Source organism: Anarrhichthys ocellatus, unplaced genomic scaffold (genome assembly GCF_004355925.1).
Source record: "Anarrhichthys ocellatus isolate YVR2014 unplaced genomic scaffold, GSC_Weel_1.0 scaffold5, whole genome shotgun sequence".
In the NCBI taxonomy this organism is placed as follows: Eukaryota; Metazoa; Chordata; class Actinopteri; order Perciformes; family Anarhichadidae; genus Anarrhichthys; species Anarrhichthys ocellatus.
In genome coordinates, this window is record NW_022280035.1 from 7,078,357 (window position 1) to 7,094,739 (window position 16,383).

Sequence of the window (16,383 nt, forward strand, 5' to 3'; positions counted from 1 at the left end):
TGTGTGTGTGTGTGTGTGTGTGTGTGTGTGTGTGTGTGTGTGTGTGTCTGTGTCTGTGTGTCTGTGCCTGAATGATGATGCCTTCACATCCTGCTACACCCTCTCTCACCCTTCTCGTCCCTGCCAGCTTGAGTCTGGTCATAACACACGCGTTGAGCTTTGTCTTTGAGACAAAAACATCTCCTCTCCTCTTTCATCTTTTAAACCAGCGGCAGAGGTGACAGCGCAATAAGATACATGAAAGCACCGCGAACACTAAAAGTTCAACCTCTGTTTGCCTTCCACTCAAACTCCTTAGCTTTTTCCAGCCCTCTTACTTTTTGTAGACTTTTATATTTATATGCAGGTACCCCATTATATCACATTGCACAGTAGCAGGGGAAAAAAAAAAAACTATAGCTAGATTTTAGCCACCGTGGCAACATATTCAACAAAGTCCTACTTCCAATTGGTACATCTATCTAGAAGACTATAGATTTTCAAGCACATTTATTTATTTTTTATTTTTTTTTTTATTTTTTTTTTTGCAATTTTGTGAAGTCTCAACATTTATATTATTATACTACTATCATTTCCCCTTGCAAGAAATCCCTTTATCAAAGCAGATACATGTTGATATCCTGACAGGTCAGATCCTATTCCTATTAAAAACCAAGGCCTGGTAATAGCTGCTGCCTCTCATTCTGTCCTTGGTGCCAGACGCTGTCACTCGACAGGTTAGCAGAGCTGATTACATCATGGCAGAATAACTGTTTTGGTAGCAGCGTTGCGAGCTGACATCATAGCTGGGGCGCATAGCATCATGTGCCTCGTTCACAGAAATAGCACCGCTGTGAGGCCTCGCTGAATTTGGGTGGTTAAAGGAGCCAGAGGAGCTTTTAACACAGTTTACATTTGTTTGTTTGGTGTTGAAAGAATGTGACTGTGACAGATTAGGGTAATTGAAGGTTAGGACAGTTTTTAGCAGTGCTATGATGAAGAACATATTTAGCTAATATTGACAGATATTGATTGATTAAAGAGTAGTTGTAAACACAGCTTCACAGATCATTTCAGTAGAAGAAGGTTTCATTTCAACCTGCATCAAAGTTGAGGTTGTTTTTGAAGTGTGTGTGAGTACTCCAACCCTCAGGTCACAGTCAGCTTGGACCTTACAAATGTACAAAAAGAATATGAAAGTCACAGAATACAAAGCCAGTTTGTGCATTGTCGACAGCATTATATATTTTCTGTTAGTGTGCTCACATTTTGCGGTGCGACATGCACCTACAAACGTTCCCCATTACTTTGGTTTATTGCATCTGTTTCCATAAACGTCCCGGCTTTTGCATCCCCTTAAAGGTCAGTGTTGCTTTAATGTGGCAATTAAATGGGAAGCTGAGATTACGCAGTACTTTATTCAATATATTATAGAATGTCAAAGGTGGCAAGACATATTTGCATTCTGCTCAGTATGATCACGGTGCTATGATTAGGGGAGACAGGCTATTTCCATAAATAGTTTTGAGCACAACAGCAATGGGAAGGAAATTGGGTTTCCTGTGCATAATGCTGAATACTTTTCTGAGTGTCTCTGTCCTTTTGGCTTGTCCGGACTGTTCACGCAAGCCTCTGCCTTCCTTCCCCCTCCACCACTTTGAAGTAGTAGACGTGTTTGCCACAGTTGCCGCCACTACGGCTTATTTCCTGTTGTGCCACTATTTGCCAATGGCTAATGAATTCCCATTCTTCTACTGTCTTAGCCTCGTGCATTGAAGCTTAAAAAAACCCACCTGGAGCCCAAACTGTTGTTGAGATTGCGGTTATTTTTAACCTCTTTATCTTTTTTCTTTATTGCCCCTAATCATAGTCTGCAATCTTCTCCAGAGTTACGAAGGTTGCGTCCCGTGTCCTCCCAACCTCTCGTCTAGACCTACACACTGAGATCCCCCGAAGAGATTTCTGGGAGACAAAATACAACTAATCTCATCTGTGAAAGCCTCTCCTTGTTTCGCAGGCTCCATTACAGACATTCCCACTGCACCAAGGATGTTGGTCACTGTGTTGAGAAACCAAAGAAACAAAGGTTGCCATGTCCACTTCGTAATGGGGATGGTGGTTGGTGAGGGTCTGCTGGGGTTACATTCTGCCCAGTGCTAATTTTGGATGAAAAGCTTGAGAATTCATATCCTCCGAATAGTGTTTTTTTTAAGTCACAGTTAAAAAACAAACAAAAAAAAAAAAAACTAAAATATACAGTTATGCTCTATGTAACAATGAACAATGTGATGCAGTACCCTTGGCAGTCTTCAACTCGTCTCTGTGTGACACTTTTCTGTCTACAGAAATAATTAAACATTGGTCAGAACACGAGTTCAGCTAAATGTTTAAATTCTGATCACATGTATAGTAGAGAAAAGAATATTAACTGTATTTCTTGTAGTGAGATAAAGTACATTTGATTCACGCAGTGCTCTGTGGTTTAGATCAAACGTGTAGCTTGGAGTTTGTCACTTGATTCAAGGGGAGGCTGAGCAGAGAGATTTGTTCTGAGTTTAGTCTGCAGGGACGTTCTGCGTAAACTCTAAGTTCAGGTTAGGCTGTCCCGGTCCATTCACAGACAGGTGTCTGCATTAAGAATCAGAATCAGCTTTATTGGCCAAGGTAAAGAATAGACAGGACTTAATAGTGAAAAAATAGGTGTAAATAATATATAAAGCAATGAAATATGAGATAAAATGTCTTTGTACTATAAGTAAGTTGTAAACAATACAAATAGGGCAAAGAAATGGATACACATAGACTGGGTGATTATGTACAGTATGTCTATATACTGTATATACAGTGAATTTTAGATTTATTTTGAAAATCGACAGATGGTATGTCCATACTAAAAAACATGTTCTTGTGTAGTCTCAGCTGGTTTTACATCAATTGCTAAAGGACGCTTGCTGTAAAAACACAATCCAGTTCCAGTTGCTCTATAACAATATATCATCAAAACAATATAAAAATGTCGATCGTTATATATTTTTTTAGTGTCATTTCTTGCGTTATCCCGATAACACAGATTCAAAATAAATGTATATGAATGTTTGACCCTATAACACTACATCTACATTACAGTGACACCAAATATAAACAAAGGAAGTCTTAAACCAGTTAAAAAAATCTACTCTTTGCAGTTTACCTTGGTTATTATAACCAGTGACATAATAATCAGTGAGCTTATGGACGTTATACACCATTCAGACCAAGATGTATAGATTATTGTGGGTATTAAAGTCTGCCAGCTGTCCTGTACAATGCATTTATCTGCTTCTTTTGATTCATATTACATTTGCTGTCCCCTTTGTTTAGATAGATATAGGTGAGGCCTGCCTGTATTTATGTGTTCATTTTGCACTTGAATTCTTAATCAAATGAGAAAATACTTTCATTTGTCATGTATTTAATTATACAAAATAGGCCTTACCATGTAGTTATTTCATATAAACTATTTATTTATTTAGTTACCAGAAAACGTGCTGTATTGTGATGTATTTGTTATCCAGATAGGAAATGACTTATTTGACCATAACAGCAAGCCGTAGTTCTTATTCTTCCGTCACCTCGAGAGGAGAACAGATGTTGCAGCGTAAGTGGACGATGCATCAGGGTAATGTCGCCTGTCTGTCGCTTTGGCCTAGGCGCTGGACCGGCTGTGGCTGCGGCCACCCAGTCAGTGTTCCTTCACGGGCAGTTTGTGAGATGTGCGTGCCTCAGTGTGGCACTGCCTCCGTGTGTGTTTGTGTGTGTTTGTCACACACTGGGAGGCTCCTGGGCAGTTACACAGGGGGGACGAGTGCTGGCAGCTGCAGCTATTTTGGTGAGGTCTTTGTTGTTGCACTGCTGGGGGGCCCTCAAAGTGGTCACAATCTGACCCAAGAGTGCAGTAGAAACTCGTTTCACATTATAATCAGACAGCTTACTCCCTTTTTTGTGCACACGGCAGACAAAACACGAGGGCCGCGTGGTTGAAAGACGCGTTGGGTTTAACTTTTATCTGAACTTGTCTGCCGCTGATGAAAGCCATTCACAAGCAGTTCACTTTGAGCGCGAGCGTGCGTAATGCACATTATTCGGAGAGACTGCTGCTGATTGGACTTGAGCCTTATTGCTGCACCTTGCCCCGTGATGCTTCGCTCTGTTGTGCCAATAACAAATGTGTTGCCTTGGAGAAACTCGCCCGCGCTGCTCCTCTGTAGGAAAGAGATGTTGAGCGTTACATTGAAAGAGAGCACGTGCAGCTGTTTGAAGGACTTATCTTTCCTCAAGGACAGGCTTGTAGCTGATACAAACGTTTATTTAGTTGCCCTTCCTGATGATCCGTGCTGCAGCAGAAGAGAATACCTTAATGTGGACAAAAGAAAATGTTTTTGTTGTGTCACAAAACAAATGCTGAATTGGAACTTGTGGTTATTGGCAGGGTTTCCAGTTGTCCTGTGGTTTTCCCAGATTTGAGAGTTTATTTGGATAAAGCTCCACAGTTGATCAGCGGCTTCCTGGTTGCTCACTTGAGAATATCCAAACCAAATAACAACCTCTCCTGGGATCTGTAACACAGTGAACTCGTTTTCTTCTGCACGATGAGACATTCGGTGCGTGTGCTCGCTTACCCAAGATATCACTTTTAATTTCTCTCCCGACTGGTAAGAGGGGTATATTTGCACGGTTCCTGTGTGTTCATGCTCTGATACAGCGAAGGCCTTGTTTCAGTCAATGAGGATCATAAAAGAGTGGAGAGTAATAATGGAGCTGTTACCCCCTTCTGTCTGGCTCTCACTCCCATTATGACAAGGATCACAACACATCTGCAGCCTTTGATGCAGCGGATATTTCATTCGATTTGATAGTCTGGCTCTCTATTCTCAGATTGTTTGGGTTGGGCAACTTTTCTGTCAACTGTTTCCTTACTGGACTTTGTGGACTTTAAATTGTTTTGCCGAGCTGGCAGCGTTCATTTGACCAGACTGTAGCAGCAGCAGTGAATCTAAAAGCAAAACTTTACAACAACTTTTTCCTCAATCTCTCCTCTGGAAGACATGCTACAGTAATGATGCATCAGGAGCCATGTGTTGTTGTTTTTTTTGTATCTGAACAGCTGTAAAACAGCTGGATCCAGCACACCCACTTGATTATAAAGGAGCTGTTGTTCACTGCTGTCTGTCGAGGTTTAAGGAGTGGACTCATACACAATCCGGATTGGAGTGTAAATATCTGTCTTGTCAGCACGGTGCTAGCATAAAGGGTAAAAAAAATAAAAATAAGATAACAGAGAGCCCTTTTTTTTTTTATTGAAAGTCAGTGAACAGACACTTGGAAGACTTTGCACAATGCTCCCTCTCTTAAAACCAATCTTTGTGTCAGAGCGACCGAGAGGCCTCCTCAGCTGACATTTCAGAGCGTGTCCCACGGTGTAACTGCATCCAAAGCAGTGGAAGAATGAATGAGTCACCACAAAACAGAACATGGTCATTGTTGCCCTTGCCAGTGCAGAGGGCTTAACTTTTGGTTAAAAAAAACGCTCATAATGGTGCTCAGTTCTTTCCATTTAGGAGGGAAAACAGGAAGCAGCTCCTCCCTGCGTCTCTGCAAAACTCTAGTGTGTGCGTGTGTGTGTGTGTGTGCGTGTGTGTGTGTGTGTGTGTGTGTGTGTGTGAAGCAGACAGCAGATGGGTAAAGATCGGCGCATGGAAGCGTGTGTTTGGTTGGCAGGATATCCTCTTTGTTCCGTTGGACCGAAGAGGAGTCATTTTGAAAGAGATGCCCTCTGATCTCTTCTCCTTGACGCTCTCATGCAAGCAGCCGTGTGTGTTTCCTGACAGACGGCGGTTGAACTCATTAGTCAACAAAAACCACAGGATCCATTGTCCCACCGAGCACCGTGATCCACAACATGTGGATGGTAACCATTAGTGGGACAGTTTACAGGAAGAAATGGATCCTGACATCACTAGCTTCTCATAGAATTGTGATGACAATTTCACTTCCGCTCCTGCTGTTGTCTCGGCTGTTGTATTTCGTGTATTTCTCATAATTTCATGCGATCCGTATCCTCCCTTAGCTGTCTCCTGCCAACTGCTTGTATTTCAACACCCATCATCTCAGTGACTTTTCCTGATTTCACTTTCTGATTGTCACTTTCTATTTTCTCTCCTTGCTTCCAATCATTTTCTTTCTAACTTTCCTGAAACTTTAACCTCTCTGCACCTGCCTGGCTAACTTGATCCTCCTCCCTGGTCTTTGTGTCGCTTTTTCTTGTTTGATGCTTGACCTTTGGCTCTTGGCCCCCTGGCTTTTGCACCTTTCTCCTCGCCGCCTCATTGCCTGCCATAGCACGCAGGTTGAAGTCTTCATATCTGGGGAACTTACAGAGCCCAGTCGAACCAGACTACAGTAAGTCCTCAAGCACTTCCTTCTTTTTTTATGCTTCGGTTCCTCCCCTCTCTTGTCTTTGGAACACTCTCCTGTCACCTGCTCCGCTCAGTTATGCACTCCAAACACACTCTCAGATGACATTCCAAGGAAGACTCGGCTTGGGCATGCAGTGTTTGAGTCCAGCATGTCTGTTTTTGTCCAAGTGTCTTGCAAGGCGTCTCTGATGCCAGTGGAAAATGATGGAGTTGTTCCATCGTGTAATATGCATCACCCTCGAGTGACAACACTTGCGTTTCCAGCCGAGAGCATCTTTGTAAAGATATGTTTGGAATACACAACTGTTCATCTCTGTGAACCCGCCAACACTTGCTAAAATGTGATCCAACAATTTGATTTGAAAAGTCCTTTTTGTAATTTCAACCTGATGCAGATGGCTCGTCCCAATGATGCGAACCAGCTGTCTCTGAGAATCACGACAACATGAGGATGAAAACGTGCTTTGTCGTACACTATGGTGTTTTTTTTTTTTTTATGCTTACATTGCGAGCCGTGGGAGAGCACAACGGGGCGAGCTTACTAGTGATTCCAGAAGTTATTCCCAAGAGCTCCCCAGAGGCCAATGAGTGGAGACTTGGAGACAGAGATGCTTGGCTTGCCACCAGCAAAAGGGTTAAGTAGCAGGAGTTCTTGTTCAGCGTCAAACAGCTGGCATATTAGTGTATTTCACTAGGAGAGAGGGAAATATTTAGAAACAAAAAGCGAAAACCCCATGGAGGTTGATAACATGTATTATCAGAGAGTTTTGATTAGCAAGCCGAGGAGATGTGGTCTAGGCCTTTTTTCTTGTCGATTCTCTCCAAAAGCCTCGGGTGGTGCTGGGCCGATGCCGTGGGGGTTGAAGGTCAAGCCCAAAGCGGCTGAGCTTTTAAAGGACAGGCTGGGCTCCCGGCTCAATCAAGCCTTTGTCTTCTGCAAAGGCCTCTATGTGTTCAGAGGGGCCCATTGCACAAAGCCGCCACAGTTCTACTGAACAGCTTTAAAAGCTAAATAAGTTTGTGAATTAAGAGTATGGAATGCTATTTTTCCACCCATCATGTCTGCACTCCGACAGTTTCATCACTCTTGATGGTGGTGGTGCTTGATGAAAGGACGCACAAGAGAATGGGTCTCAGGGTAAAAGAGCCACTCGTTAGCAGCGGGGCACAGCCCGGCAGTTCTAATCAAAGGATCTCGGGCGGCGGCAGTTCCACACTCGCCAGTCTGCAACGTCAACGCGGCAAGCTCAGAGGCAGTTGGAGCTACGAGCTGCTGTTGACCTCGCGGCGAATACCCACTCAAGGGATTAGATTATATGCGGGTCAAATGAGGCGCTTTGATGACTAACTTTGATGTTGCCTGTCTTCTGGGTCCACATTCAGGCCTAACAATTAATCCTATTAGTCTGACAGTAACAGCCTGCAAAGCAAGCTCTCGGGCACCCTGCCAGGCCGAGCGAAAGGCTGCAGTTCTGTTGTTACATGTTAACCTTACTGTGTGTTTTCATGGGCATTGCATCAGTTTATTTTGTCCATAAATGTCCCAGGAATGGGATGTCTTGTTGTGCCAATGCTGTGTGTAGGGAGAGATAATTTAGCAGCGTTTAGAGAGGGCAGCTGTTTATCAGCCAAAGCTCAGCCAGCGGAGCAAAATGCAGCAGAGTTGTCCACAGGCCTGTAATGCAGATAACGAACAAACTCTGACTTTTAATTAAGTCGCTCTTGGTAAGCATGATAAATATCTGATGTCAAGTGTCCACATGTCAAGTGATTATCCACGGAGAAAGGAAATGCAAGCGATATACACCAATATCATTGGTATTTTCTCTGCATGCTGTATGCGCGTTTGTCCATATTTATTGCTTTGCACCTAGTTGGGCATGTATGTTTGTACTAGAGGCTCAGGAGATGCCTACTTAGAACATGACTCTGTTTTTTGGCATGGCAAGTAGCATCTGACTGCAAGAAACTGCTCAAATATTGACTTCCTCCCTAAAACCCACACTGCCAGTCTGAAATCAGAGGCTGGCTAGGCCGTCCTAACAAAGTGTTGGCAGGCATGTGAGAACAGGGCACCCTGTGGGCCTCGGCTATTTTAACTTTTATTTGTTGATGAGTCACTCATAATATAGCTCAACAAGAAGTTTATTTGAAAGGTTATGTTTGGAATGTGGTAATGTTTCTGTAACTGGAGTGATGATTAGATGAATTAAGTGTTGTTGTACACAACTGGTTGCTTACCAATACATTTTAATACAAATCAGCAAGACTTCACGATACATTGCATAAACACTCTTTTGTCCACATATGTGTAGTTTTCTTTGTGTGGAGGGCCATATGTGTGAAGAGAAGAAGCATTTTACTGTCAAAAAAAAACTGCACATTTTAAAAGAAATGACTTGGTACATATGGAGGGAATGTTGAGGCTCCCTTCAACAATCATTCACAGAGGATTTTCGTCTTCTTCCTCTTCAGCAGCTGCCACAGTAGTGACGCTCAAACTCCCAAATACCTTCCAACTCTGACATCATCTGCGTTCAATCCGGAGATCTGGTGCAAACTCGTGGCCATGCTATTTTGCCGGGTATCCACGTACAGTACTGTGTGTTTGGATGTTTGCATTGATTAGGTTTCAGACAGCATATTTAGTTCTGCCTTCGCAAACAAAGGGCCTTTATCAGCACCTGTGTGCAACTGTTTTTGTGAGTCTGTGCCTCCGTGTCCATGACCCACAGAAAGACACGCACAGAGAAGAAGACATGCCTTGATGCTTCCATTTCATGGTCATGTTAGAGTATTTGGGAGGCTTGTGTCAGCGTGTGCCTCTTATTGCGCCCGATGTGTGATGCAACGCTGCAGTTGTCGGATTTTAGCGCAGACCTGCCTACAACTGAGATATGGAAAAAGATGCCATAATTTGTATGTGGCTCTCATTTAAGTGACAGTCACGCTTTTCAGTTTTGACTTTCTGAAATATTTAACCAAAGCCTTTCCCAAGGAAAATAATTCCCAAACAGTGTCCCATATCACATTGTCTTTGATCAACCTAACCACTAAATCTGGGATCTGGCTTATGATATCCGAACTCTGCAACGGATGGACATTAATTCTGAGCCTGTGGTCGTTTTGTATTTGTTAGCTGACGGATTCTCCTCCCATATCTGTGTTTCTAGTTTATTACAGAGCTCTCGTCAACTTCACGGACTCCCTGGTCTACGGCCCCGAGCTCGAGGACATCTTCTCTTCGGCCTTTAATGAGATCTCTGAAGCAGTGGTGGACACGGTACGTCCTATTCTAACAGGATAAACTCAACTGAATAGCAGACATGTACAAGACGCCGCTAGGGCAACCTTATAAGGTTCAGCCAGGTTATTTATGGCTTTGCTGATTTAAGGATGTGTGACTTTATGTCTAAGGCCCAGGCTTGTATATTTCAACTTAACCGAGTGTGGTTTTCCCTTCGCAGCTGGAGTCGGACTACAACAGGATTCCAGGTGTCCAAACAGTCAGCGTGGTCCTCATTAAGTAAGAACCAATCCTTTAAATCATGCCTTGTGACATCCAAAGTAGTTACCCTGCAGCTGTGTGCTGCTGCCTGGGTGTCTTACTCTGGCCAGGTGATATTTATTTTCCCTTTTACAAACTGCACAAGGCCAACAGTGGTAGGCCTGTAGTCAGTAATTCAACTGCAGTGAGTAATTCCTCTAAGGGGACGCTAAAAAGAAACTTTACCTCCAGAGAGCCTTCCTGTTAAACCATCTGCAGTGCACGCCACAGACTCACCAGGCTTTTCTTTGCTCTTTGCAGGAAGATGATAAGAGAGGATGGCGTGGACGTATTTGTGGAGATGGATGTGGGTTCTGACTACAACAGCGATGATGAACAGATACGCAGCGTGCTGTACAACGTGGTGAAGGAGGGATCCATTGCTTCCTACGTCACAACGGTCCAGGGCTTTGAGTTCAGACGGCTTGGGGAAGGTAAGACCTCGATAAAGAGGGACACCGCTTAACACGGACGTGAAGTGACTCTGTTACACAAGAGTTGGCTGTATGTTTACAGCAAATTAAGGTCCACCAGAGCGGTAGGCAGTGCCCTTAACGTCTCCCTCTGGTTTCTAGTTCAACCTCTGCCTCCAGTGGAGCCTATAGCAGTGCCAGGTTTGTACTGCGCCATGCCCTCTGCATGGTGACTGGGCCGACTGTACTGTAGAAGCTGTAGGATGACCAGTAGTGCCTTTTAGAAAGAACAGTCGAGCATATCCTGTCTTTTTTTTTATGTTGCAATCGTACAATGACCTTTACCTTGACATGTACAAGCAGTGGTCATGTGGTCTCAGGAATGTTTTGCATGGAAGCACCAATATAAAGCAGACTTCTGAGTGTCTCTAACGTCCACAGTGAATAAGAAAGACCTTTGCATGGCATGAGTTTGATTAGAAATGCTGCTGTTCACTGCAGTCTAAACCAGCTTTTTGATTTACACACATTCAACTCTATACACAGGCATGGCAAGTTCTAGAGAATAATGGTAACTTTATCTGTAATGTCTTTACTCAGAAGATAGGGTTCCCATCTACCTGTCTGTGTACCTTGTCTGACCGTCAGTCTATCCATATATCTGTGTGTCTAATCTAGTCTGTGTAATCTAGTCTACCCTGTCTAGTCTGTCTAGTCTTGTCTGTGTGTCCTGTGTAGTCTGTCTAGTCTAGTGTGTCTAGTCGTATCTAGTCCGTCTAGTCTAGCCTGTTTAATCTGGTCTTGTCTGTCTATTCTGGTCCATCCAGTCTGTATTTCTCTTCTAGTATTTGTGTCTAATCTAGGATGTGTCTAGTCTGTCCATCTATCCGTCCTTTAAGTGGATTTTACACCCAACAGAAAAATTGATCTAATATTTACAATTTGTTTTTATGATATCCTTGAAAATCTCCTTGAGTATCCTGAATCACACCCCTATTGATCGTCTTTACAACATGCCACTCGCTTTACACTCGCTGTAGTGATCTGATGGCTGAGAGGCCCGGGATGCTTGTGTTTTTCACCTCACTTTGTTGTTGCTGTGATATGACATTGGTGTAGTGTATCGGCTGTACTGTAGCCTCTGCATCTCTCATAGTAACCACCGGCATCAGACCCTGCATGTCAGATGAGCACAGGTGTGGTGACGGGACATGTATCCTGATGGAATACCTGTGTGACGACAGACCGGACTGCAGAGACTTGAGCGATGAGACCAACTGTGGTGAGTGGCTTCGGTTGGCTATATATATCATGAAATCATGGCTTGACGTGAGACTCATTCTCTTACGGTAACCGCTCTAAGTAACTACTTTGTACGTTCGCTAAGTTTAATCAGAGATTTGTTTTAGACGCAAATCGGATGCCCCCTCCAGTCTCCACCACACCTACCACCACCACCACCACCACCACCACCACAACCACCACCACCATCAAGAAGCCCCTGCGGCCCCCCAGCCCACCTGGACCCTGCAGGGCAGATCAAGCCACATGCCAGAGTGGAGAGTGTATCCCTCGTGACTACGTCTGCGATGGAGAGAGGGACTGCTCGGACGGAAGCGACGAGATCAGATGTGGTACGTAACACGGACTTGTTCATGTGCACGCTCTCAGACAACAGCGTGCGCTCTGTTTATCCCCTGTCTTTTCGCAGGTACGCCATCTCCCTGTGAACCCAATGAGTTCAAATGTAAAAATGGCCGCTGTGCCCTCAAGCTATGGCGTTGTGATGGAGACAATGACTGTGAGGATAACTCGGATGAAACGGATTGCCGTAAGTCTCCAAGGCAGTCCTGAAAGGTCTGCCTTGAAAGAATAGGTTAATATACGCATATTTCTTTTTCTAGCCAAAGGACTACTGTTTACAAGTGAAATCTCCATTTTGTCATAACTACAGCCACTAAGGGTCCCGGCGATAGGTGTGCTCCCGAGCAGTTTGAATGCCTGAGCGATCGCACCTGCATCCCAGCTAGTTACCAGTGTGATGACGAGCCAGACTGCCCTGACCGCTCTGATGAGTACGGCTGCAGTAAGTCTCACACCAGCAGCTGTCTGCAGCGCTCCGCTCGTATCTTTCATTTTTCTCTCATGCGCACTACACAATTTTCTGTCTTCCCTTTTTGCACTCTCTATATGCTTCTTTGACTCTCCTCTATAGTCACCCTCTGAGTTCCTTTGTGTGCTGTGACTAATTTGCTGTGAACCAGGCTGTTTTCACAAATGTGGCGAATGAGACACAGAGCTTTTTGTGAACCATCCATTACTGAGAACTGAAAGGGAATTGTCCGTCCATAGCGGAGAATTATGTTTCCTCTGACTTTCAGGCATTTATGAGCTTCACTTGATCGCGAAATTCCAGTCACATGCCAGCCTTTTCGTACATGTGCATTTCTTATGTGGTTAATACAGCTCTCATCTTCTTGACACTTTGCAGCCCCTCCCTCTGTCACAAGCCCGCCGGAAGAGTCCATTCAGGCAGCGCGGGGGGCGTCGGTGACGTTCACATGTCAGGCTGTTGGAGTGCCAACACCCATCATCACCTGGAGACTCAACTGGGGACATATTCCTCTCAGCAGCAGGTGGGTTTGATGAGAAATTCTTCTGCTGTACAGTACTACATTACAGATTTTTCAGAGTTAATGGAAAATGCAGTCCAAAATAATTTTGAATATCTTTAGAAATATGCTCTGAATGGGGAAAAAAAAAAAAAGCATGTGTTGCACTGTTTCGGCAAGCGGTCTCAAACAAAACATCTGGTGAAAGCCATTCTTGCTTAATTGATCTGCAGCAGACTATGAGGGTTTAATAACTACTATGAGTTTGTCCTCTCAACACATTTCTCGCCTGACTGTCGACAAACCTGTTAGATCAGGGTTTCTGTGCTGACTCGTACATTTATTTAGACCTGTGATTCTAATTATTGAGATATTTGTGGTGCACTCCAGCTCTAAAAGTTGCAGTATCAGAATGTTCATTCGTGGGCATAGTCAGCTGTGTGTGTGTGTGTGTGTGTGTGTGTGTGTGTGTGTGTGTGGTTAGGCAATTACTGTTGAATTTAATGGATCTTTCTGTAACAATATTTCTGCAGCGGGAGTCAGAAACGAAAGGGTTCCCATTATGGTCCACGCTGTAGCTGACAGAGACTCTCGCCTGAGATTATTACTGTGAAAGTGATAATTTGCGCATTGTTTCTATGTACCCAGGATCTCCATGACCAGCGAGAATGGCCGCGGCACCCTGACCATTCGGGATGTGAAGGAGGCCGATCAGGGGGCGTACACCTGTGAGGCCATCAATGCTAAAGGCCTGGTGTTTGGTATCCCTGACGGCGTGCTTACTCTCACATCGACTGCAAATCCAGGTACTGACATCTCACTTTTACTGTGGGTTCACTATCAGCATCGCTGCCTGTTTTTACTTGAATTCTAGTTACAACAAGAATATAAATCGTCTCGTGTTTTTGTCTTGTTCATTTTAGGCAACTGTCCTGATGGTCACTTTAGCGTGGAGGGCCGCTGTGTCTCTTGCTTCTGTGCTGGAATCTCCAAGAACTGCAAGGGCACCGGACGCTACCGCAACCAGCTCAGCCTGCGTTTCACCGAGGAGGAAGACTTCAAAGGCACTGAAGCCATTGATGCTTATTAAACTAATAGCGAGCTAACAAAGCAGTCACACTTTCAACTAAATAACTTTTTGAAGTTTGTGTAGTCCTTGTATTTAGAGCATAAAACAAGGCTGAGTGAATCTGTTATTCTTACTTCCAGGAGTGAATGTCACCTACCCATCAAGGCCAGGCATTCCTCCTCTCTCCTCCACTCAGCTTCTCGTTAACCCAGAGATGGAAGAGTTCCAGCTTGTCGACGTGTCACGCCGTTTCCTCAACCTTGACTCTTTCTGGACGCTGCCTCGCCAGTTCCTGGGCAATAAGGTAAAGAGTAAAATGATCTACAGACTTTATTGTACTTCACTAAATGTCAAACTTAAGCATTCAATTTATTTCTACTTTTTTTTTAGATTGACTCCTATGGAGGTTCCCTGAAGTTCAAGGTGCGGTACACATTGGCCCGCGGTCTGTCTGAGCCAGTGGAGAAGCCGGATGTAATGCTGGTTGGAAATGGACGCAGGCTCGTGTACCGGAGAGGCAACCCTACCCCTGCCCGAGTGGTCAACCAGAGGGACATCAAATTCACTGAAGTACGTCTTTGGTTAAGAAAGAGCAAATTCTGCACAATCCTGTGGTTCATTTGTGATGATACAAAAATGTTGGAGCGGTTGTCCACAGATTCAAAAACGAGGATTTAAAAAATATGTTAACCACCACATTTCACAACAACAAAATCTATCTGCATAACGTAAAAAATCAAGAGCTGAATATCCCCTATCAATATAATGAAATACATTTGAAGTCCACACACCAGTAAACCTGCTTGGCATTGTTTTAGGATAAATGGCAGCACTCCAACGGCCGCACTGTGAGCCGCGAGGAGCTGATGATGACGCTAGCCAACCTGGACGGCATAAACATCCGCACTATCTACGACAACCACATGGTCAGCGTGGCGCTCGGTGACATTGTCATGGATACCACCACTGTGGAGTTCAGCACTCTGGGTCATGCTAAGGATGTCGAAGAGTGCAGGTAAGACATGAAACACCTCAAGCATGATACTGTGGGGTTAAGTGAGATGGGAGATCTTTACAAGCCTTCAGACAGCAGTCTACGTTCAAAGCTACCTTTTTGGGACGTGTCCAGCGGACACATACTAAGAGTGAAAAGTGCTGCACAATTATACAGTGTCATTCATATACACAATGACACTTTTTTAAATAGTTTGGTTTGGTGGCCAACGTCTGGCCAATGACCTTTGTTGTGTCGCATGTCATTCTATCTTTGTTTTCTTCAGTCAGTTGTTTTTTATTTACAACAAGAGAAAAGTTAGCAATTTGTTGTGTGGTAATTTGACTCTTCATAGTTGTGTTCTGGAAACTGATGAAACTGTGGATGATGATCCTCTTTCCCAGATGTTCTCCTGGATATTCAGGCCTGTCCTGTGAGACGTGTTCCCCCGGTTTCGAGCGTGTCCCTGGCGGCTCCTATCTTGGCACCTGTGCTGGTTGTAACTGCAATGGACACGCCAGCGCCTGTGACCCAATCAGTGGACACTGTCTGGTAATGGTTAACTCCCTTTTTTGGGAGCATAACAGATGTTTGTCTGCTTAAAGCTGTGGTTAGCAACATTGGAGAAACCAGATAGAGTAGGCTCTAATTCTCAGTAAGAAAGCGAGTAAGTGTATGTCCCAAAAATGTCAAACTATCACGTCCTATTTTGAGTGGCATCCCTGCACGAGAATGAGCAGTGTGTTCTCCCTGCCACAGAGCTGCCAGCACAACACAGAGGGCCCTCAGTGTGACAAGTGTCGCTCTGGTTACTTTGGTGACCCGAGCAGAGGTCGCTCAGATGACTGCAAGCCCTGCCCCTGCCCGTACTATGAGACCTCACGGCGGTAAGGTCACAGACCCACTCAGACCACACACAAACATCTACTGTATAAATAGGGGACGACACATACACACTCACACACAAGGCATCAGAGGGAATGGCCAGTGTTGTTTTTTTATTACTCCCAAAAGTGAGCTCATTCACATTGTTTGGCGCTGGTTCATTCAACATGCTACTCATTAACCCACTATTGTAGATTTTAATCTACGGCGTTTTCCTCTGGGCTTTGTAGGTTTTCTGACACCTGCTTCCTGGACGTTGACCAACAGCCAACATGTGACGCCTGCAGGCCCGGCTACACAGGAAGACGCTGTGAAAAGTGAGGAAGCTTATATCATCAACCGTGCCTTTTAAATTGCAATTTAAATAGTTTGTAGATGGCACTAATATTGTTTATCGGACACAATGTCCCTCTTTAATGACTGGCAGTA

General features: G+C 44.3%; 1 protein-coding gene across 11 annotated transcripts in view; it reads left to right on the forward strand.

Annotated features, from left to right (window-relative positions):
• The window catches only part of hspg2 (heparan sulfate proteoglycan 2), an 84,821-nt gene that overhangs the window by 25,489 nt on the left and 42,949 nt on the right, over window positions 1-16,383 (forward strand). For 10 of the 11 annotated variants that reach the window (XM_031845846.1, XM_031845849.1, XM_031845851.1 and 7 more), the window contains exons 4-20: window positions 9,608-9,717; window positions 9,902-9,960; window positions 10,243-10,415; window positions 10,557-10,595; window positions 11,551-11,676; window positions 11,804-12,028; window positions 12,106-12,225; window positions 12,349-12,480; window positions 12,886-13,030; window positions 13,655-13,812; window positions 13,930-14,070; window positions 14,216-14,379; window positions 14,466-14,645; window positions 14,894-15,090; window positions 15,474-15,621; window positions 15,829-15,956; window positions 16,185-16,271. In XM_031845846.1, the coding sequence (XP_031701706.1) occupies window positions 9,608-9,717; window positions 9,902-9,960; window positions 10,243-10,415; window positions 10,557-10,595; window positions 11,551-11,676; window positions 11,804-12,028; window positions 12,106-12,225; window positions 12,349-12,480; window positions 12,886-13,030; window positions 13,655-13,812; window positions 13,930-14,070; window positions 14,216-14,379; window positions 14,466-14,645; window positions 14,894-15,090; window positions 15,474-15,621; window positions 15,829-15,956; window positions 16,185-16,271 (2,332 nt within the window). The remainder of the gene's footprint in view (window positions 1-9,607; window positions 9,718-9,901; window positions 9,961-10,242; window positions 10,416-10,556; window positions 10,596-11,550; window positions 11,677-11,803; window positions 12,029-12,105; window positions 12,226-12,348; window positions 12,481-12,885; window positions 13,031-13,654; window positions 13,813-13,929; window positions 14,071-14,215; window positions 14,380-14,465; window positions 14,646-14,893; window positions 15,091-15,473; window positions 15,622-15,828; window positions 15,957-16,184; window positions 16,272-16,383) is intronic. The other variant, XM_031845848.1, reaches the window with a different exon arrangement.